The sequence below is a fragment of the Euprymna scolopes genome, chromosome 2 (assembly GCF_053919585.1).
Source record: "Euprymna scolopes isolate OS-2025 chromosome 2, ASM5391958v1, whole genome shotgun sequence".
In the NCBI taxonomy this organism is placed as follows: domain Eukaryota; kingdom Metazoa; phylum Mollusca; class Cephalopoda; order Sepiida; family Sepiolidae; genus Euprymna; species Euprymna scolopes.
Genome location: NC_136483.1, coordinates 122,088,355 through 122,112,318, shown reverse-complemented (window position 1 = coordinate 122,112,318; position 23,964 = coordinate 122,088,355). Strand labels below are relative to the sequence as shown.

At 32.9% G+C, this 23,964-nt stretch overlaps 1 protein-coding gene across 1 annotated transcript in view; it reads left to right on the top strand.

The window, feature by feature from the left end:
* LOC145295838 (sodium-dependent multivitamin transporter-like) overlaps positions 1-23,964 on the top strand; it is a 248,072-nt gene that overhangs the window by 22,092 nt on the left and 202,016 nt on the right. The window contains exon 2 of the mRNA XM_080141552.1: positions 3,464-3,836. Coding sequence (XP_079997678.1) covers positions 3,489-3,836 — 348 coding nt within the window. The 5' untranslated portion in view covers positions 3,464-3,488. The remainder of the gene's footprint in view (positions 1-3,463; positions 3,837-23,964) is intronic.

The window sequence follows — 23,964 nt, the reverse complement described above, 5'->3', positions numbered from 1 at the left end:
TACATATATATATATATATATATATATATATATATATATATATATATATATATATATATATATATATATATATTTAAAGTGATGGTTGTGTAGTTCCAACGAGAGAAAAAATGTATATTTAAAAGAGTGTAGCCATCAACAATTGTGGGTTTTTTTAAAAGGTTTTCATCATATTTTTATTTTAAAATATTTTTATAACGCGTTTCGAGCTTTGGGGATGCTCTCTTCAGATATTTTCGTAAAAAGTTTTTCTTTAAAATGGGAGTTTGTAGAATTGCCTCCGCTGATATTAAATATGTTTTTCAGAGTGATGTTCAGACATTCTGTTGTTGTTGGTGTTCAGACATTCTGTCTCCAACTGTAAGTGTTCAGTGTCCGGTCAAAGTTGTTTTCAAAGAGTGTTTTTAGTCCATATGGTGAAGGTTTTTATGGTTTTTTTAGGGTTCTTTTTAAAGACTTTCTTTCCCCATGTATAGCATACACTCACACACAATCACACACGCATATATATACATTCATGTACATGTACACATGCACACGCACGCAGGCACACACACATACACACACGTACATACATAGAAATATATGAAGGAGCATACATATATACATATATACATACCCACCTACACACTCACACACGTACTCGCATACATCCACCGCTAACAATTATTTTTATTTTTTTATTTTATATATATATATATATGCATATATATATATATATTATATACATATATATATTTTTCCCTTCCAAAACACGCATGTATACATGCGCTTAATCATTCAGACATACGTACACGCACGCACACACACACAAGTAAGATGGAGAATAGGTAGAAGACATATATACACACATACACACATATATGTACACACATATATGTATGTGCACATACACTCACAAACATCCACATACTATGTGGGCACATACACATGCACACACACAGACATATGCAGGGGCTCACACATACGCGTATATCCATATCCACACGAACACATTTACCCACTCATACACGTGCATACATATGTATATATATACATATACACACACATAAATACGGATGTGTATACACTCATCCACCCATATATATATATGGGCACATGCACTCACAATCACACACACACATACATATTCATACATCCCACCTTATGTATATATTGGTTGAAGTTTCCTTTCCAATCCAAGCACATATGCATACATGGATTCGGTCACCCAAACATAAGTGCACGTACACATACAAACAAGATGTAGCATAGATAACAGATGATATATACATATACACGCACGCATACACAATCATATGTGCACACCCACGCACACACACATATACACACGCACACACGCGCGTACATACCCATACATACGTTTAATTTCTAGTTGTTTGTTTAGTTAAGAGAAATGGTACTGTACTGGGTATGGGCGCGCGCACCCGCGAAAGTTTGCGTGTGCCTTATTGTGCTTTTTTTGTTGTTTCGTGTGTGAGGGTGCACACCTACCCAAGCATGCATGCGTGTAAGTGTATTTTGTGTTTTGCCTATTTATGTGTATAATTATGGAGAGATGTTTAAGGCGGGGTTAAACTTTGCTATGAAATTTTTTTCTTGTGTTAGCAAGTAGAAGTAGTTGTCAGTTTGGAAGATGGGCATTATCTCGAATCTGCCTCCACTGCATGTGTGCATATGTTGTGATACATGTAGGTGTCTATTTTCCGCGATTTTGATGTTGGATCGGTGTAGGGCTACTCTATTACTAAGGTTTTTTGTAGCGCCTATGTAGGATTTATCGCATGCTGGACATTTTATTACATAGATCACGTTTTTTGAGGTGCAATCCAGGTTTTTTTTTAATTTTGAATGTTTGTATGGGGTTCGTAAATGTGTATGTGTTTCCCTCTAATATTATGTTGCAGACTCCACATCGTTGTTTGTTGCATTTTGTGACTCCTTTTGTTGCGTCTTGATTGAGTTTGGATGAGGTAAGAATGCGTTTTAGGTTTTTAGGTTGGCGTTTGCTTTTTATTATTTTTGTTGTTTTAAGGAAGTTGTTTAGTTTGCTGTTTTGGTTAAGTAGGACGAGGTTTTTCGTTATCTCTGTGAAAAGCTCTGGGTTGTTTGTGTTGTGTGTGGAGACGTATGTTAGGATTTGTTCTTTGTTTCGTTCTTTAGGGGTTCTCAAATCTTCTACTGGTATATTTGTCGCAAGTTGGATCCCTTTGTCTATAAGTTGTGATGGGTCTTTTCTTTTTCTTAAATTTATTCGTAGTTCCTTGAGTCGGATTTTTCGAAGGTTATTGTTCGTGATTATGGTGCAGATTCTACGTGCTAGGGTGTAGGGTGTTAGCGGTGGATGTATGCGAGTACATGTGTGAGTGTGTAGGTGGGTATGTATATATGTATATATGTATGCTCCTTCATATATTTCTATGTATGTACGTGTGTGTATGTGTGTGTGCCTGCGTGTGCATGTGTACATGTACATGAATGTATATGTATGCGTGTGTGATTGTGTGTGAGTGTATGCTATACATGGGGAAAGAAAGTCTTTAAAAAGAACCCTAAAAAAACCATAAAAACCTTCACCATATGGACTAAAAACACTCTTTGAAAACAACTTTGACCGGACACTGAACACTTACAGTTGGAGACAGAATGTCTGAACACCAACAACAACAGAATGTCTGAACATCACTCTGAAAAACATATTTAATATCAGCGGAGGCAATTCTACAAACTCCCATTTTAAAGAAAAACTTTTTACGAAAATATCTGAAGAGAGCACACCCAAAGCTCGAAACGCGTTATAAAAATATTTTAAAATAAAAATATGATGAAAACCTTTAAAAAAACCCACAATTGTTGATGGCTACACTCTTTTAAATATATATATATATATATATATATATATATATATATATATATATATATATATATATATATATATATATATATATGATCGCTACGTAACTTTTACGCATTAAAAAATTAAAATTATATATATATATATATATATATATACACACACGGCGGACGGATGTTTATTTAAATAGACATTCGGACAGGTTAGTTGCGTGCACCGCTTCCGTGGTCGAGGGGTAGAACTGCCGACTGTCATCACGACGGTTCTGGGTTCGATCCTCGACTTGGGATAGGTGATAGTCTTGCGGCACTGATGAGTTGTGATACAACGAAACAGGACTGTATGTCGATGACTAAAATATATTTTATATATTATATATATATAGATGTTGCTTTGAAAAAATTTTTCTGGTAAGTTTTCGGTGTGGGGCAATGTAGGAAAAAGACAACTCATCACGCAAACAAATTTACATCGATTTTTAGGGATTTCACATTTTTAGATCTAAAGAGCAATGCATCTGATGAACCGATTTTTGAATTTGAATAACCTTCTATCCTTTCATAATCTTTTTCTTTTTTTCTTTTTTTTTTTTTTTTTTTTTTGTAACAGCTTCTTTTCTTCGAGCAGCGCGAAAATGGCTTTTGGTGGATATTTTTCCGGACCGGATTATGCCATCTTCCTTGTGTCTATCATCATTTCCATATTAATCGGATTGTACCAAATGCTAAAACGTCGAAAGAAGAGTGGTTTTACAGCTACGGAACTATTGACTGCTGGTCGAAAGATGCAAATTATACCCGTGTCGCTATCAATGACCGCTAGCATGGTTTCAGCCATCATGATTCTCGGGGTACCCGGCGAGGTTGTCAAATACGGATCTGTTTATTGCTTGACAGGAATATCAGTCATTACCAACTTTGTATTTTGTGCTCATTGTGTTGTACCTGTGTTTCACCGGTTGAGACTCTATAGCGGTTATCAAGTAAGTTAACATTTTACAATTGTCATTTAATCTTCCCATTATTTGACATTTGTCTCCAACCTTTCTCTACATTTTGTATTGGTTTTTATCGTTTCTTCTTTTTCTTTTAAACATGTAAAAACTTTTTCTTTTTGACATGTAAACAATTTTCTTTTAGACATGTAGAAACTTTTTCTTTTAGACATGTAGAAACTTTTTCTTTTAGACATGTAGAAACTTTTCCTTTCAGACATGTAGAAACTTTTCCTTTTAGACACGTAGAAACTTTTTCTTTTAGACATGCAAAAATTTTTTCTTTTAGACATATAGAAACTTTTTCTTTTAGACATGTAGAAACTTTTTCTTTTAGACATGCAAAAACTTTTTCTTTTAGACATGTAGAAACTTTTTCTTTCAGACATGTAGAAACTTTTTCTTTTAGACATGTAGAAATTTTTTCTTTTAGACATGTAGAAACTTTTCCTTTCAGACATGTAGAAACTTTTTCTTTTAGACATGTAGAAACTTTTTCTTTTAGACATGTAGAAACTTTTTTTTTTAGACATGTAGAAACTTTTTCTTTTAGACATGTAGAAACTTTTCCTTTCAGACATGTAGAAACTTTTCCTTTTAGACACGTAGAAACTTTTTCTTTTAGACATGCAAAAATTTTTTCTTTTAGACATATAGAAACTTTTTCTTTTAGATATGTAGAAATTTTTTCTTTTAGACATGCAAAAACTTTTTCTTTTAGACATGTAGAAATTTTTCTTTCAGACATGTAGAAACTTTTTCTTTTAGACATGTAGAAATGTTTTCTTTTAGACATGTAGAACTTTTTTCTTTTAGACATGTAGAAACTTTTTCTTTTAGACATGTAGAAACTTTTTCTTTTAGACATGTAGAAATTTTTCTTTTAGATATGTAGAACTTTTTTCTTTTAGACATGTAGAAACTTTTTCTTTTAGACATGTAGAAACTTTTTCTTTTAGACATGTAGAAACTTTTTCTTTTAGACATGTAGAAACTTTTCCTTTCAGACATGTAGAAACTTTTCCTTTTAGACACGTAGAAACTTTTTCTTTTAGACATGCAAAAATTTTTTCTTTTAGACATATAGAAACTTTTTCTTTTAGATATGTAGAAATTTTTTCTTTTAGACATGCAAAAACTTTTTCTTTTAGACATGTAGAAACTTTTTCTTTCAGACATGTAGAAACTTTTTCTTTTAGACATGTAGAAATTTTTTCTTTTAGATATGTAGAAACTTTTCCTTTTAGACATGTAGAACTTTTTTCTTTTAGACGTGTAGAAACTTTTTCTTTTAGACATGTAGAAACTTTTCCTTTTAGACACGTAGAAACTTTTTCTTTTAGACATGCAAAAATTTTTTCTTTTAGACATATAGAAACTTTTTCTTTTAGACATGTAGAACTTTTTTCTTTTAGACATGTAGGAACTTTTTCTTTTAGACATATAGAAATTTTTTCTTTTAGACATATAGAAATTTTTTCTTTTAGACATATAGAAATTTTTTCTTTTAGACATGTAGAAACTGTTCCTTTTTGACATGTAAAAACTTTTTCTTTTAGACATGTAGGAACTTTTCCCTTTTGACATGCAGAAATTTTTCCTTTTAGACATGTAGAAACTTTTTCTTTTAGACATGTTTTCTTTTTGACATGTAGAAACTTTTTCTTTTAGACATGTAGAAACTTTTTCTTTTAGACATGTAGAAACATTTTCTTTTAGACATATAGAAATTTTTTCTTTTAGACATATAGAAATTTTTTCTTTTAGACGTATAGAAATTTTTTCTTTTAGACATATAGAAATTTTTTCTTTTAGACATATAGAAATTTTTTCTTTTAGACATATAGAAATTTTTTCTTTTAGACATGTAGAAACTGTTCCTTTTTGACATGTAGAAACTTTTTCTTTTAGACATGTTTTCTTTTTAACATGTAGAAACTTTTTCTTTTGGACATGTAGAAACTTTTTCTTTTAGACATGTAGAACCCTTTTTTTTTAGACATATAGAAACTTTTTCTTTTAGACATGTTTTCTTTTTGACATGTAGAAACTTTTCTTTTAGACATGTAGAAACTTTTTCTTTTAGACATGTAGAAACCTTTTCATTTAGATGTTGTAGAAACTTTTCTTTTAGATATGTAGCAACTTATTTATTTAGACATATAGAAACTTTTCTTTTAGACATGTAGCAACTTTTTCATTTAGACATGTAGGAACTTTTTCTTTTTGACATGTAGCAACTTTTTCTTTCAGACATGTAGAAATTTTTTCTTTTAGACATGTAGAAACCTTTTCATTTAGACATGTTGAAACTTTTCCTTTTAGACATGTAGAAATTTTTTCTTTTACACATGTAGAAACTTTTCCTTTTACACATGTAGAAACTTTTCCTTTTACACATGTAGAAACTTTTCCTTTTACACATGTAGAAACTTTTCCTTTTAGACATGTTGAAACTGTTCCTTTTAGAGATGTAGAAACTTTTACTTTTAGACATGTAGAAACTTTTCCTTTTTTACATGTAAAAACATTTTCTTTTAGACATGTAAAAACGTTTTCATTTAGACATGTAGAAACTTTTTCTTTTAGACATGTAGAAACTTTTTCTTTTAGATATGTAGAAACTTTTTCTTTTAGTTATGTAGAATCTTTTTCATTTAGACATGTAGAAACTTTTTCTTTTAGATATGTAGAATCTTTTTCATTTAGACATGTAGAAATTTTTCTTTTAGATATGTAGAAACTTTTTCTTTTAGACATGTAGAAACTTTTTCTTTCAGACATGTAGAAACTTTTTCTTTCAGACATGTAGAAACTTTTTCTTTCACACATGTAGAAACTTTTTCTTTTAGATATGTAGAAACTTTTTTTTTTAGACATGTAGAAACTTTTTCTTTTAGACATGTAGAAACTTTTCCTTTCAGACATGTAGAAACTTTTCCTTTTAGACACGTAGAAACTTTTTCTTTTAGACATGCAAAAATTTTTTCTTTTAGACATATAGAAACTTTTTCTTTTAGATATGTAGAAATTTTTCCTTTTAGACATGCAAAAACTTTTTCTTTTAGACATGTAGAAATTTTTCTTTCAGACATGTAGAAACTTTTTCTTTTAGACATGTAGAAATTTTTTCTTTTAGACATGTAGAACTTTTTTCTTTTAGACATGTAGAAACTTTTTCTTTTAGACATGTAGAAACTTTTTCTTTTAGACATATAGAAACTTTTTCTTTTAGATATGTAGAACTTTTTTCTTTTAGACATGTAGAAACTTTTTCTTTTAGACATGTAGAAACTTTTTCTTTTAGACATGTAGAAACTTTTTCTTTTAGACATGTAGAAACTTTTCCTTTCAGACATGTAGAAACTTTTCCTTTTAGACACGTAGAAACTTTTTCTTTTAGACATGCAAAAACTTTTTCTTTTAGACATATAGAAACTTTTTCTTTTAGATATGTAGAAATTTTTTCTTTTAGACATGCAAAAACTTTTTCTTTTAGACATGTAGAAACTTTTTCTTTCAGACATGTAGAAACTTTTTCTTTTAGACATGTAGAAATTTTTTCTTTTAGATATGTAGAAACTTTTCCTTTTAGACATGTAGAACTTTTTTCTTTTAGACGTGTAGAAACTTTTTCTTTTAGACATGTAGAAACTTTTCCTTTTAGACACGTAGAAACTTTTTCTTTTAGACATGCAAAAATTTTTTCTTTTAGACATATAGAAACTTTTTCTTTTAGACATGTAGAACTTTTTTCTTTTAGACATGTAGGAACTTTTTCTTTTAGACATATAGAAATTTTTTCTTTTAGACATATAGAAATTTTTTCTTTTAGACATATAGAAATTTTTTCTTTTAGACATGTAGAAACTGTTCCTTTTTGACATGTAAAAACTTTTTCTTTTAGACATGTAGGAACTTTTCCCTTTTGACATGCAGAAATTTTTCCTTTTAGACATGTAGAAACTTTTTCTTTTAGACATGTAGAAACATTTTCTTTTAGACATATAGAAATTTTTTCTTTTAGACATATAGAAATTTTTTCTTTTAGACATATAGAAATTTTTTCTTTTAGACATATAGAAATTTTTTCTTTTAGACATATAGAAATTTTTTCTTTTAGACATGTAGAAACTGTTCCTTTTTGACATGTAAAAACTTTTTCTTTTAGACATGTAGGAACTTTTCCCTTTTGACATGCAGAAATTTTTCCTTTTAGACATGAAGAAACTTTTTCTTTTAGACATGTTTTCTTTTTGACATGTAGAAACTTTTTCTTTTGGACATGTAGAAACTTTTTCTTTTAGACATGTAGAACCCTTTTTTTTAGACATATAGAAACTTTTTCTTTTAGACATGTTTTCTTTTTGACATGTAGAAACTTTTCTTTTAGACATGTAGAAACTTTTTCTTTTAGACATGTAGAAACCTTTTCATTTAGATGTTGTAGAAACTTTTCTTTTAGATATGTAGCAACTTATTTATTTAGACATATAGAAACTTTTCTTTTAGACATGTAGCAACTTTTTCATTTAGACATGTAGGAACTTTTTCTTTTTGACATGTAGCAACTTTGTCTTTCAGACATGTAGAAATTTTTTCTTTTACACATGTAGAAACCTTTTCATTTAGACATGTTGAAACTTTTCCTTTTAGACATGTAGAAATTTTTTCTTTTACACATGTAGAAACTTTTCCTTTTGCACATGTAGAAACTTTTCCTTTTACACATGTAGAAACTTTTCCTTTTACACATGTAGAAACTTTTCCTTTTAGACATGTTGAAACTGTTCCTTTTAGAGATGTAGAATCTTTTTCATTTAGACATGTAGAAACTTTTTCTTTTAGATATGTAGAAACTTTTTCTTTTAGACATGTAGAAACTTTTTCTTTCAGACATGTAGAAACTTTTTCTTTCACACATGTAGAAACTTTTTCTTTTAGATATGTAGAAACTTTTTCTTTTAGACATGTAGAAACTTTTTCTTTTAGACATGTAGAAACTTTTTCTTTTAGACATGTAGAAACTTTTTCATTTAGACATGTAGAAACTTTTTCATTTAGACATGTAGAAATTTTTTCTTTTAAACATGCAGAAATTTTTTCATGCAGACATGTAAAAACTTTTTCTTTTAGACATGTAGAAACTTTTCTTTTAGATATGTAGAATCTTTTTCATTTAGACATGTAGAAACTTTTCCTTTCAGACATGTAGAAACTTTTCTTTTAGATATGTAGAAATTTTTTCTTTTAGACATGCAGAAATTTTTTCATGCAGACATGTAGAAACTTTTTCTTTTAGACATGTAGAAACTTTTCCTTTCAGACATGTAGAAACTTTTCTTTTAGATATGTAGAACTTTTTTCTTTTAGACATGCAGAAACTTTTTCATGCAGACATGTAAAAACTTTTTCTTTTAGACATGTAGAAATATTTTCTTTCAGACATGTAGAAACTTTTTCTTTTAGACATGCAAAAACTTTTTCTTTCACACATGTAGAAACTTTTTCTTTTAGACACGTAGAAACTTTTTCTTTTTGACATGTAGAAATTTTTCTTTTAGATATGTAGAAACTTTTTCTTTTAGACATGTAGAAACTTTTTCTTTTTGACATGTAGGAACTTTTTCTTTTAGACATGTAGGAACTTTTTCTTTTAGCCATGTAGGAACTTTTTCTTTTAGATATGTAGAAACTTTTTCTTTTAGACATGTAGAAACTTTTTCTTTTAGCCATGTAGGAACTTTTTCTTTTAGACATGTAGAAACTTTTTCTTTTAGACATGTAGAAACTTTTTCTTTTAGACATGTAGAAACTTTTCCTTTTAGACATGTAGAAACTTTTTCTTTTAGACATGTAGAAACTTTTCCTTATAGACATGTAGAAACTTTTTCTTTCAGACATGGAGAAACTTTTTCTTTTAGACATGTAGAAACTTTTTCTTTTAGACATGTAGAAACTTTTCCTTTTAGATACGTAGAAACCTTTCCTTTTAGGCATGTAGAAACTTTTTCTTTCAGACATGTAGAAACTTTTTCTTTTAGACATGTAGAAACTTTTTCTTTCAGACATGTAGAAACTTTTCCTTTCAGACATGTAGAAACTTTTCTTTTAGATATGTAGAATCTTTTTCATTTAGACATGCAGAAATTTTTTCTTTTAGACATGCAGAAATTTTTCCTTTTAGACATGTACAAACTTTTTCTTTTTGGCATGTAGAAACTTTTCCTTTTACACATGTAGAACCATTTCCATTTAGACATGTAGAAACTTTTCCTTTTAGACATGTTGAAACTGTTCCTTTTAGAGATGTAGAAACTTTTACTTTTAGACATGTAAAAACTTTTTCTTTTTAGACATGTAAAAACTTTTTCTTTTTAGACATGTAAAAACTTTTTCTTTTTAGACATGTAGAAATTTATCTTTTAGACATGTAGAAACTTTTCTTTTAGACATGTAGAAATTTTCTTTTAGACATGTAGAAACTTTTCTTTTAGACATGTAGAAACTTTTCTTTTAGACATGTAGAAATTTTTCTTTTAGACATGTAGAAATTTTTCTTTTAGACATGTAGAAATTTTTCTTTTAGACATGTAGAAATTTTTCTTTTAGACATGTAGAAACTTTTTCTTTTAGACATGTAGAAACTTTTCTTTTAGACATGTAGAAACTTTTCTTTTAGACATGTAGAAACTTTTCTTTTAGACATGTAAAAACTTTTTCTTTTTAGACATGTAGAAATTTTTCTTTTAGACATGTAGAAACTTTTCTTTTAGACATGTAGAAATTTTCTTTTAGACATGTAGAAATTTTTCTTTTAGACATGTAGAAACTTTTCTTTTAGACATGTAGAAACTTTTCTTTTAGACATGTAGAAACTTTTCTTTTAGACATGTAGGAATTTTTCTTTTTTACATGTAGAAACTCTTTCATTTAGACATGTAGAAACTTTTCCATTCAGACATGTAGAAACTTTTCCTTTTAGACATGTAGAAACATTTTCTTTTAGACATGTAGAAACTTTTCCATTCAGACATGTAGAAACTTTTCCTTTTTGACATGAAAAACTTTTTCTTTTAGACATGTAGAAACTTTTCCTTTTAAACATGTAGAAACTTTTCCACATGAATTGATGTTAAATCAGACTTTATACTAAAAATAATTTTGAATGGAAGTTAAATAGTCAGTAAGACTATATATATATATATATATATATATATATATATATATATATATATATATATATATATATTTCTTGTTGATTTTAGTCAGTAAACTAAATATATATATATATACATATATATATATATTTCTTGTTGATTTTAGTCAGTAAACTATATATATATATATATATATATATATATATATATATATATATATATATATTTATTTATTATATATATATATATATATATTTCTTGTTGATTTTTTTTTTAAACGGAAATTCTATTAAATAGCGTCTGCGCCTCGAAGATCGTTTTACTTACTGCAAATCCAGTAGAGGAAGGATATACCAAGTAACGCACATAGAAGAGAGTTGTATGAAAGACTCGCGTTTGGTATCAACGTGGCACTCGCAATATTCCAGCAAGTAATGGATACTACGCTGTCCGCCTTGGACACCGCAGTCGCATATCTTGATGACATTATCATAGCGAGCAAAAGCAGGGAGGAACATGAGAAACATATCAGACAAGTATTCAGTCGAATACAAGATTATAAATTTAAGATTAAAGCAGATAAATGCGAGTTCTTTTTACAAACAATTAAATACCTGGGTCAAATAATCGATAAAGATGGCAAACGCCCAGACCCAAATAGGGCGACCGCTATTAAATACTAGTAAACACTAGTAAACGGCACTAGTAAACATATCTCAATTGCAGAGTTTTTTTAGGTTTGGCAAATTATTACCTGGGGTTCATCCTAAATATGCATAAATTACGCGCACCACTTAATGAATTGCTGAAAAAGGATAAGGCTTGGGAGTGGGCAGAAGATTGCCAGACATCATTCCAAGAAATAAAAAGAATCCTGACTTCAAAACTATTCCTAGCGCATTTCAACCCACAGTTGAACATAATAGTAGCTAGCGACGAGAAAGAGACCCTAGGAATTATGTTTGCTGTTTCAAAATTCCACCGGTTCTTGTACGGAAGACATTTTTTTCTACAAACCGACCATAAGCGTTGATATCCATTTTTGGATCAAAAAAGGACTTCCAACATTCACTGCGAACCGACTATTAAGATGGGGAACTATTCTGCTGAACTATAATGTTACAATTCAATTTCTCCCCTCAAAACAACTAGCCCATACAGACGGTCTATCGAGACTGATTCCTGCCAAAATGGAACCTCTTGAGAATTCAGTAATCGCGGCATTACATATTAATAGTGATGTAAAAACCATAATAAACCATATTATCCGCGAACTGCCGATCACACTTCAGGAAATTATGTCAGAATCCCTAAATGACAATTTCATTCAAACCACGAAGCAGAAATTAGCACTGAGTGACACCAGTTCAGACATTTTTTCTGGTTGCGATGAGATACTGTTATACGGTGAAAGGGTTGTCATCCCCCAAACCCTTTAAAAAAGAATTCTCAGGGATTTTCACATGGGGCATCCAGGAATAAACAGAAGGAAAAGCCTAATGAGAAGTTTTGTTTATTGGCCAGCTATGGACCAAGATATTACCGACATGGTGAACAGATGCAAAGGCTGTGCTTTGGCTGCAAAAGCATCACCGATAACATATAAACCTTGGCCTAAGGCTGAACAACCATGGTCGAGGATCCACATTGATTATGCGGGACCTGTGGAGGATTTTGACTCTTACTCTAAATGGCCAGAGGTATTAAGATGCAAAAAAACGACCACGGCAACAACGATAAACTTTTTATTGGAATTGTTTGCTCAGTTTGGGGTTGTAACTGCCTGGTTAGCGACAACGCTACACAGCTCACCTCGACAGAGTTCAGAGAATTCTGCGAGACGTATCAAGTCAAGCATATTACGACACCCCAGTACCACGCCAGAAGCAACGGCCAGGTCGAACGCTTCGTCAATACGACGGGCAATTAAAAAAGGGGTCCGGTACACTGACAGAAAAGGCCCTTCAGCAATTTCTGCAGGTTTACAGAATCACGAGAAATCCGAACGAACCAGATGCGGGATCCCCAGCAGAAATCATGTTTGGACAGAAAATAAAATCCGTATTTGATAAACTGCTACCCAAACACATAGTACACAACAGAACCTCTACAATGCAAACGAAACGGTTTAACAGCGGAGATAACATGTATTTTAGACATTTTAGAAATAACGTTTCTTTTTTGGGAACAGGGCACGATCTTACGAAGAATCGGCCATGTTACATACATCATTCAGGGCCGAAAGTTCCAACATAAGAGCCACCAAAACCAAATCAACAAATGCTCCAACGAGGACCAAAAAGAACCACCACAGGACGGCAATGAGGCGATTGAAATTGTGTATGACTGTTTTAACATAGACCCTCCAAAAGGGATGTCAGACCGAGACGCTCCGGCAGAAAGAAGTCTACCCCAAAAGGAAGAAATATTGATTTTCACAACCGTGGAAATTAGCTTGGGAGATGGGTTTGTGCGGGAATCACCCTCCAAATGGACTGTTCTCTCCATTATATAAACCATAGACCTTTTGATCCCAGGTGTGGATTAAACACCAGAGCTCGGCGACGTTTACTACTCTTTTCAGTTGTAACCTTTTTACGCTGTTGTTCCAGTAATACATGGCTTAAACTTTATTCCGTTGTTCTGTTTCCTTTGTCGCTTATTGCAAACCATAACAGCTTATGAACAAAATTTGTCTATGAACAAAATTTATTTATGAACAAAATTTGTTTATGAACAAAATTTTGTTTATAAAGAAAATTTGTTTATAAACAAATTTTTTTATTAATAACAACAACATTTGTTTATGAAGAAACTTTGTTCATGAACAACATTTGTTCATGAACAACATTTGTTCATGAACAACATTTGTTCATGAACAAAATATGTTTATGAACCAAATTTTGTTTATGAACAAAATTTGTTAATGAACAAAATTTGGTTATGAACAAAATTTTGTTCATAAAATATTTGTTCATAAACAAAATTTGTTTATGAACAAAATTTTTTATTAACAAAATCTGTTTATGAAGAAAATTTGTTTATGAACCAAATTTTGTTTATGAAGAAAATGTTTTTATGAAGAAAATTTTTCATGAACAAAATTTTTTTATGAACAAAATTTTATTATGAACAAAATTTGTTTATGAACAAAATATTTTTGTGAACAAAATTTTTTATGAACAAAATTTTTTATGAAAAAATTTGTTTATGAACAAAATTTTTTATTAACAAAATCTGTTTATGAAGAAAATTTGTTTATGAACAAAATTTTGTTCATGAAGAAAATGTTTTTATGAAGAAAATTTTTCATGAACAAAATTTTTTTATGAACAAAATTTGATTATGAACAAAATTTGTTTATGAACAAAATTTGTTTATAAACAAAATTTGATTATGAACTAAATTTGATTATGAACTAAATTTGTTTATAAACAAAATTTGTTCATTAGCAAATTTTCTTTATGAACAAAATTTGGTTCATAAAAACATTTTGTTCATAAGCAAAATTTTGTTCACCAGCAAAATTTGTTCATAACCAAATTTTTTTCATAAGGAAATTTTGTTCATAAACAAATATTGTTCACAAACAAAATGTTTTCATTAAAAACTTTGTTTATAAACAAATTTTGTTCATAAACAAATTTTGTTCATAAAAAATTTTGTTTATAAACAAACTTTTTTATGAACAAAATTTGTTTATGAACAAAATTAGTTTATGAACAAATTTTGTTTGTGAACAAAATAGAATATATCGATCAGATAATCAATCATAAATGTAGAAGACCGAACCCCAACAGAACGGAAGCCATAAAGAAGATACCTCTTCTAGATAATTGCAATCATTTCTTGGATTAGCAAACTACGACAATTTATATATTCTCAATATGCACGAAATGAGAGCCATTGAATAAATTGTTGAGTAACAATACCACGTGGTGCTGGCGAGAAAATGCATTTAATAAACTTTTTAAAAAGTGCTTATTATCGGATCTAGCTAAGTACACTATTATCCGAAAAAGGAGTTAATTGTAACTTCAGATGCAAGTAATTATGGCAGAGAGCCGTGCTCCTGCACAAATTACAAGATGGAGTAAGAAAACACTTGATCTCATGCTTCAAAAATTTGCTAACAAGCAAAACTTTTGAAGCATGAGATCAAGTGTTTTGTTAATCTCCAGAAAAACTATATTCAAATTGAGGAGGGACTCGCTATAATGTATGCTGTGAAAATATTTCATAGATTCACTCATGGAAGGACATTGGTTTACAAACCAACCATAAACCATAATTGTTTTTTAATAAAAAAAAAAAAAAGATATTCCTACCCATTCCGCAAATAGGTTATAAAGATGTAGTGTGATTTTATTAAATTACAACTTCAAACTACATTATATGCCATCCAAGAAAATCGCACACTCGGATGGTCTTTCGGGATTAACCAGGAAAAAACTGAAGTGTTGGAAGAAACAGTGATTGCAGCACTGAACATGAACAAGAACTAACGAAAGTATTAACACTGTTAGCGAATTATTAGTTAGACTGGAAGAAAATAAAAAGCAGATAAAACGGACGAGTACATAATATGAATAAATAAGTGAAAGCAGATGAAAATAAAAAACTAAAAGTATCGCCATTTCCAATGTGTGAGAAGACGTTGATGTATGCGCAAAGAGTAGTTATACCACGTGTCCTTCGAACGAAAGTTTTGAAAGAATTTCATTTGGGTCATCCGGGTACATTCAGAATCAAATCGTTAATGCGAAGTTTTACATATTAGCCGAAAATGAACCAAGACATTGAGGATTTGATAAGATATTGTCAATGAGCAGCCAAATCACCACCAGTAAGAACTCAGTTCTGGCCAAAGATGGATACCCTTTTGTCACGCATTTATATGAACTACGCAGGACTATTAAATAGGTAGTATTATTTAGTGATCGTAGATAGTTTTTCTAAATGGCCAGAGATTTTCAAATGTAAATATCCAACAGCAGCAAATACGATAAGAGCGCTGAACGAAATTTAGTCGGTTGCGAGTACCAAATACCATGTTCATCGGAAGTGGATTAAAAGTTTATTGTGATTCGTTAGCAATCGAACATATAACAACACCGGCGTAAAATCTTCGATCTAACGGGCAGACATTTTTAAATTTTAATATCGAAACAGGCTTATTTAAGCCATTTTTCACGCGTTTGTTTTTTTATTTTTTTTTTTTTATTTTTCAGATTTTTTAAAGCAGTTTTAACGTTCGTTTTTCTGTTTTCTTTTTTGTTTTTGTTTTTTCGATTTTTACATTTAACATCATTCGTTTGCCTTACGTTAGTTTTTTGTGTTTTTTTTCGATGTTTTGATTACCACTCCCCCCTACCCACCGCCCGGATACCCCCCCCCACCGCTTAAGTTTTAACGTTCGTTTTCTGTTTTTTTTTATACTTCGCTTATTCTTAGGTTTTCATTAACACCCCCCAAACCCGCCCGACCACACACACCTCCAAACACTCTAGCAACGCCGGGTACTCCCCCCCCCGCTAGTCTATACATATAAAAGGCAAAATGTGTGTGTGAGTATTTGTGTTTGTATGTGTGCCAAAAACTTTCGATACGGGCCACGGATTTTCACGAGTTCGGTATCATGTTGAAGCTCCACATCTTGGACGACAAATATCGAAAAATTGAGCAAAAGCATTCATTCCTTCATCCTTAACGGCTCTCTTTTTTACAAGGAGGGGTGAAAAAAATATATCTCCATGACAAGATTGCTTTACGCAATCGTCATTACGCGCAGAAGACGTTGTACATTTAATTCGTTTTAAATCTTATAAACCCCGACATACTTTCGTCCACGCGTCTGTAGCACAATGGGTTAAGTGACAGCGTCGTTATCTAAAGATTTCGGGTTCGATCCCAGTTATCAGATTTACTTTCTTTTCTCGATTTTTAAACATTTAATATTGAAACGAGGTTATTTATACCATTTTTTTTTTCGCTTTTCGCTGTTTTTTTTTTGGGGGGGGGGTATCCGATTGTTTTAAAGAAGTTTTACGTCCGTTCGCTGTTTTATTTGTTTTGTTTTTTCCGATTTTTTTTAAAGTTTAAACAGGGTTATTAATTCGCTTATTCTTTGCCCCCTCTCCTTACATACACACCTCCAAACACCCGGGAAACGCCGTCCTTTTTGGGGGGAGAGGGGGTTTGTTTTTCCGATTTAAAAAAAAAAAGTTTTACGTTCGTTGGCTGTTTCTTTTGTTTGGGTTTTTCCGATTTTCTCCCCGAAGTTCTCCCCCCTACACACACACACACCCCTAAACACCCAGGCAATGCCGGGTACCCCCCGCTAGTCAGAATATAAATGGAAATTTATCGTCTGCAGAGATCATGTATGCAAGGAAAATTCATTCAATATTCGAAAGTTTGTTGCCAAATAGAAAGAACTATAGAAAAATAAATACGAACTATATATGTATAAAGGAAAGGATAAAGTTTTTTTGCGGGGGGGGGGGAATAGTAGTGAAAAAAAAGAGGACTAAAGTCCTAATCTTAAAAGAAAAAAGTATTGAAAGTAAAATTCGACGAAATTTAGCTCGGGAGAACGTGATATAGTGGAAGATCCTGACACCCCCTGAGAATGGATTACTCCGTCTATAAAAGACGCTAAGAAGCGGTAACCAGCAGGGAGTAAGTAAATCTTGATATTACATCATTCAAGTTATCATTCGAGTGTAAATATCTGATTTCATTATATATTTTTTTGTACAATAAAACTGTGATACTTATTCTGTGTGTTGATCATTATTTAATCTGAATTAATTTATACTGAATATATTTCTCCAGTGATATATCACTTTGCAAATCTATGGATTAAGGATTTTCATGATGAAAATCCTTAATCCATGCATTTACAAAGATATACTCTTTTTATTTATTTGCTCATTATTTATTCTTTGTTTGAATTGGTAGGATCAATAAATATTGTAATTTCATCAATTTTTATTTTCATCATCTCTTTTTCTTATTTCATTAATTGCTCTATCTGATATATTGAGCTTTTATTATCGTGATAGGTTCCAATTTTCAGATAATTTTATATTTGTAACTATACTCGTGCTGGTTAAAATAATAGAACATATGTAAATTCATTCCGTTTGGGATAATTTTCGGCTTGTAAATTGTACAGGTGAGATATCTTATATTTAAATAACAATTGCGACTATTTTTAATCATTTGAGGAGGTGCATATGGCAGACAATGAGTACTTTATTGTCGCATTAGAAAAGTCAACGTTTCAATTTAATAGAACATTTTGTCGTTGAGTAATCTTAAACTCAAAAAATTTTGCAAATATTGTTTAAAAAGATTTTGAAAACGATTTAATACTACTATGGGTTGCTCTAAAGACATATCTTTGCCTGAGAAGCAGCATATCTTTGATTTGCGAGCAGAAGGAAAGACGCGCATGGAAATCGCAATCAAGGTCGGATGTTCAAGATAGGTGGTGGCAAAGTGCTTCAGAAAGGTGCTGGGGGTGTTTCTAACAGCAATCGCAAGAAATGCGGACGAAAGAAAAGCACCACCGAAAGACAAGACCGAGCACTGGACAAGGTGGCAAAGAAAAGTCGATTTTAATCAACAAGTCACATCATTGAAGTGTGGAAACAGGCTTCTGGCTCCGACGTTTCGAGAAGCACTACCAAAAGAAGGCTCCGGCAACTGGGATACCAAAATCGTATAGTTGCATCCAAACCGCTCCTTAACAAGCAGATGTTGAACAGGGTGCGATGGGTAACTGCTCATCAAACCTTGACTGCGGCGTGTGATTTTTCAGAGGAGTCTCGATTTTGTATCTCCTTCGACGACCAAGGGCCACGTGTTTGGCGAAGAATCACGGAACGGTATAACCAAGAATACGTTAAGACGTCTGTGAAGTTCCCGCAGTCTTGCATGGTTTGAGGCTATATGAGTGCTAAAGGCGTTGGTAATTTATGCTTCATCAAAGGAACTGTAAAAGCAAAAGTGTACCAAGATATCCTGAAAGTGTTGGATGACCAGTTTGACAGGGGGGGGGGGCTACAGACATCATTTTTCAACATGACTTGGCACCGGCACACTCTGCCAAGATCATGTCTTCCGAAAACGATTGATCCCTGTTCTTGAATGGGCGGCGAACTCGCCAGATTTGAACGTTTTGAAGCCTTGTGGGACTAAATGAAGAGGAAGCTCCGCACAGAAAAACCTACTACCCTTGCAGCCATGAAGATTGCAATCCAAGAACACAGGATTGCGAGAAGCTTGTTGATTCCATACCCCGGTGAATTGAAGGGTGCTGGAGGTAAACGTTTCGTCTGGGCTGACGTTATCTGCCTGATAGTCAGGGACCCGAACCTTGGATTAACCACTAAGGAGGCTGTCCTATCAGCAGGCGCAAAGTACTGGGACTGCTGTATTGCCATTTGGTGAATGGATTGTGGACCATGCAGTAGTCTCTAGTGGGGCCTCTCGATGCCATACTAGTGGGTAATTGTTATGGCTTTACCTTTTCATGTGCTACAAAAAAATTTCCTGTCTTTTTCTCTCTTACTTTCCCTCTCTATCCTGCTCCAAACAAGTATGCGGACCTGTTCCACAAATCCCAAAACCTCAACATGAAATATCTCCAGAAAAAAACTCGAATAAACCTAGAACCCTATCTTCCAATGTAGACCCCTACTACCATGCCTCCTTCTCCAACATCAGGGGTCTACGTTCCAACCTTCCAGAGGTTGAAACCCAATTACAGGAGACGAAACCGGACATATTCTTTCTAAGCGAAACTGGAATAGGGCGAAACTGGAATAGGGTCGACCACTTCCCTAGATGAGTTCATAATTAACGGATACTCTAAATTAACATCTAAATCTGACTCCCAAGACCGCCATGGGCATGGAATATGTGCCTACATTAAAGATGGTTTCCAAGTGGCAGGGTATCTCTAGAGAAGATCCTAATTTACCTTATATGTGCTTCCGGGTTGCACTTGCTTACACCACTGTATTTATATTTGCCCTCTATTGGCCCCATAACAGCAGAGTTACTATCTTTAACAGTATATCTGAGAAAATTGATCACATCCTGTCTGCAAATCCCTCAGCTAACATTCACATCTGTGGTGACTTCAACGTCCATAACGTAGAATGGCTAACCCACTCAAATAAGACAGACGATGAGGGGAGGTTCTGTCATGATTTTGCCATTGCTTATGACCTCACTCAGATTGTTCGCGAGCCCACCCGTGTGCCCGATACTACAGGTCAGTATGCAAGCCTTCTAGACCTTTTTCTCTCCACTTCCCCTGAGCTATGTTCATGTTCCGTTCTTTCTCCTCTAGGATCCTCCGACTACTCCGTCGTATCAGTTAAGATAAAAATGAAATGTAATAAGCCCCCAGATGTATCCATCCACCGTACTATATACCGATACTCCATGGCTGACTGGCATAGCTTCCGTACATTCATATCTGATCTACCTCTGCATTCCATGTTTAAAAAGGATGTGTCCTCTATAGTATCATACCTGCCCGAATGGCTAATTGTAGGTATAAACCGATTCATACCATCTAAAAAATACCCAAAAAAAAACAACAGCCAGCCATGGTTCTCCCCAGAATGTGCTGCTGCCATCGCGCACAGAAATCACTTTTTCCATAGCTACCAACGTAATAGATGCACTGAGACTAAAGCCGCTTTCAGGAACGCCAGCAACCACTGTAAAAGAGTAATAAAAAATGCAAGAGAGCTATATGCTCAGTCCGTTAAATCCAAAGTAGCTGATCAGCGGCTTAGTTCCCACCAGTTTTGGCAAATAAAAAATAGGATCCTGAACAGAAGTGTGCGTTCTATCCCAACCATTATCAATGGACCGGAGGTCATCTCGTTAATATCAGACAAGGCCAAACAATTTACCAAGAACTTTGCAGCTAATTCTACCCTATGCGACGAAGGCCATCAGCTCCTCATATTTCCTTCTATAACACAGAACACGCTAGGTAACATACAAATATCTGTGTATGAGGTCGCCAAGCTAATCAAGAACATAGATTCCAGTAAAGCAACTCGCCCTGACGGCATCCCAATTATAGTGTTAAAAAAGCTTCAACCTGAACTTGCTCCCATACTTACGAAACTGTTTAAGCGTTGCCTTAAGGAGAAGTGCTTTCCAACACCCTGGAAAACCTCATCAGTATGCCCTGTATTTAAGAATTCAGGTGAAAAGTCATCTCCCTCTCAGTACAGACCAATAAGTCTCCTGTGTGTCATGAGTAAGTTGCTGGAATCCATATTAGCGAAATAGTCAACCACCTCAGCAAAAATAACCTTCTTAGTGACACACAATATGGTTTCCGTTCTGCAAGATCTACCGCAGATGTGCTAACGGTTATATCTCATAGGATTAGTGAATCTCTTGACAAAGGCTTCCTTTCAAGGTATGGCATAAAGGCCTACTTCACAAGATTTCCAGCTACGATATCACTGGTAATATTTTCTCAATCATTAAATCATTTCTCTCCAATAGGCTCATAAGAGTAGTGGTTGATGGTCAGAAATCAGAGGCCCACAGTATTAATGCTGGAGTCCCTCAGGGGTCCATCCTGGGCCCAACTCTTTTCCTAATCTACATCAATGACCTCCCTAAACACATACTTAAATCATTCGTTTACATCTATGCTGATGACACAACAATCTACGGCAACACATCAAAGGCTGTAAATGACAAAGTTCTCTCTGATTCTCTCCTCTGATCTCGAGCACGTGGTTCAGTGGAGGAAGAGGTGGCTGGTTACCTTTAATACATCTAAAACCAAGCTCCTATCTTTACATCATCAACGCTCTGATCCCCATCTGGCATCAATTGAAATGGGTGACTCTCGTCTAGGAGAAGCCCCATGTTTTGACAAGCTTCTGAGCTTGACCTTTACTCCTGATCTGAAATGGAACACGTACATCAAGTCTGTTGCCAAGGTCGCTGGAAAGATGGAGGGATCCTTCTACCGCTCAAGAAGATATCTCACTACTGATGCAATTCTCTATCTATATAAAAGCCAAGTACGCCCAAAGATGGAATGCTGCTGCCATATCTGGACAGGAGCTGCTAAAAACAGCCTATCCTGCCTTGACAGAGTACAAAATAGACTTCGTGGCTTAGTGGGGAATGCCCTTTTTCTACCTTGCAACCTCTCTCCCATAGAAGAGACGTTGCGAGCCTATCTATGTTTTATCGTCATTTCCATGGCGAGGTCCCCCCTCGCCAATCTTTTACGAAAAACACCTGTCTAGCTGAAACCACTGTCAAAGATTTTCTCCACTCTTTACCTGTGCCTAAATCAAAACGTAGATTCCATGAACAAAGCTTCTTTCTTAGAACTGCACGCCTGTGGAACTCTGTTCCGTCTGCTTGCTTCCCACCTGACTACAACCTGAATGTCTTTAAGTCCAACATAAACAAATTCCTGATGAACCGCCCGCTTAAGTAGACATTTTTATTAAACCCCCACACTAACGTACTGTACATGCAATAACCCTTATCCCTGAGTGGCTTCCGGGCCTTGATAAGTGGTGATCACCTTGTAAAAAAAAAAGGTGCTGCTACCAAATATTGATTAATTTTATTTGTATTTATGTTAATAAAAAAACTATTTTGTTTACTTACCTACCTTGTTCTATTATTTTGAAACACGAAATATTCAAAAACTGACATTGAAATTGATATGAAAAAAACATTCTGTCGTAAAACAAATATTTCAGTTAGTTTAGTATGATAGAGATATTTTAGCACCAATTACATCTCACAGATCGCCCTCAATAAGAAGTTAGTGCTAAAAAACATGATGTTCTATTTTTTTTTTTTTTTTTTTGACCAGCACAAGTATATATATATTAGCAGATCGTCCGGCGTTGCCCGGTTGTGAAACATGGTTTAAAAATGTTGACATTTCTTTATTTTTTTCTATCTCACTCTCCATCTGTAATGTTCGTCTATTATCATTGTAAATGTAGAACTCGATGGTCATTTTACGTTAATTTTATAAAGTATAGTGAGCCCACGTACTAAAGTTTAAAATCTCTAAAATTATTCTTTTAACAAGAGTGTTGACGTGCAATATAAAGTATAAAATCAATAGAATCTCATATTTATTATTCTGTTGACAGAGTGGAAAATAGTAAAATATTGTTTCCTTTCGTTTCGTTCGGATATTTGATGGCATGAACCACAAACGATAATGTGAATCCATTACCTAAATTAGGTATTTACGGTGTCAGATTCACTCAGTCGCTCCACTCGTATCTCTCGAGTATCAAAATTACTTGATGTTCCCAATCTTACTCTAAATGAGACGAAATTGTTACAACAGCAGTAAAAATGCATAACAAATTAATTATATGAATAACGGTTTCCATTTATTGCTGGCAGTGATCTTTAAGAACCCTGCTTTGGAATATGCAAATATATATATATATATATATATATATATATATATATATATATATATATATATATATATATATATATATATATATATATATATATATAATCGTTTGAAGCCAGGACATGAGAATAACACAATGTAATTAATTACAGAGCTAACCTTTATAATGTACGGTGAGGCACATCAATAAAAAGCAATCGTCCAGAATATTGAAGATAAATAATTAGCTCAATTGAGAGATGGTATTATTTCTAGAAGCAAAGTGAATTAAATGGAGGAAAATTGGCGGTGATCATTAATTTGGTGTCAATTCTTACCACTGATGGGGGAACGATATTTAAATAAACTCGATATTGTCGCTAAAAATGATCGTACACTGTCTGTAAGTTGTTTTTCTCTTAGTTTCTTTCAAAATGTAAATAAATTTAATTTATAAAGTTTATTTAGCCCCCCCCCCTCCAATCTTATACGGGTCTGTATATCTATTCTATAA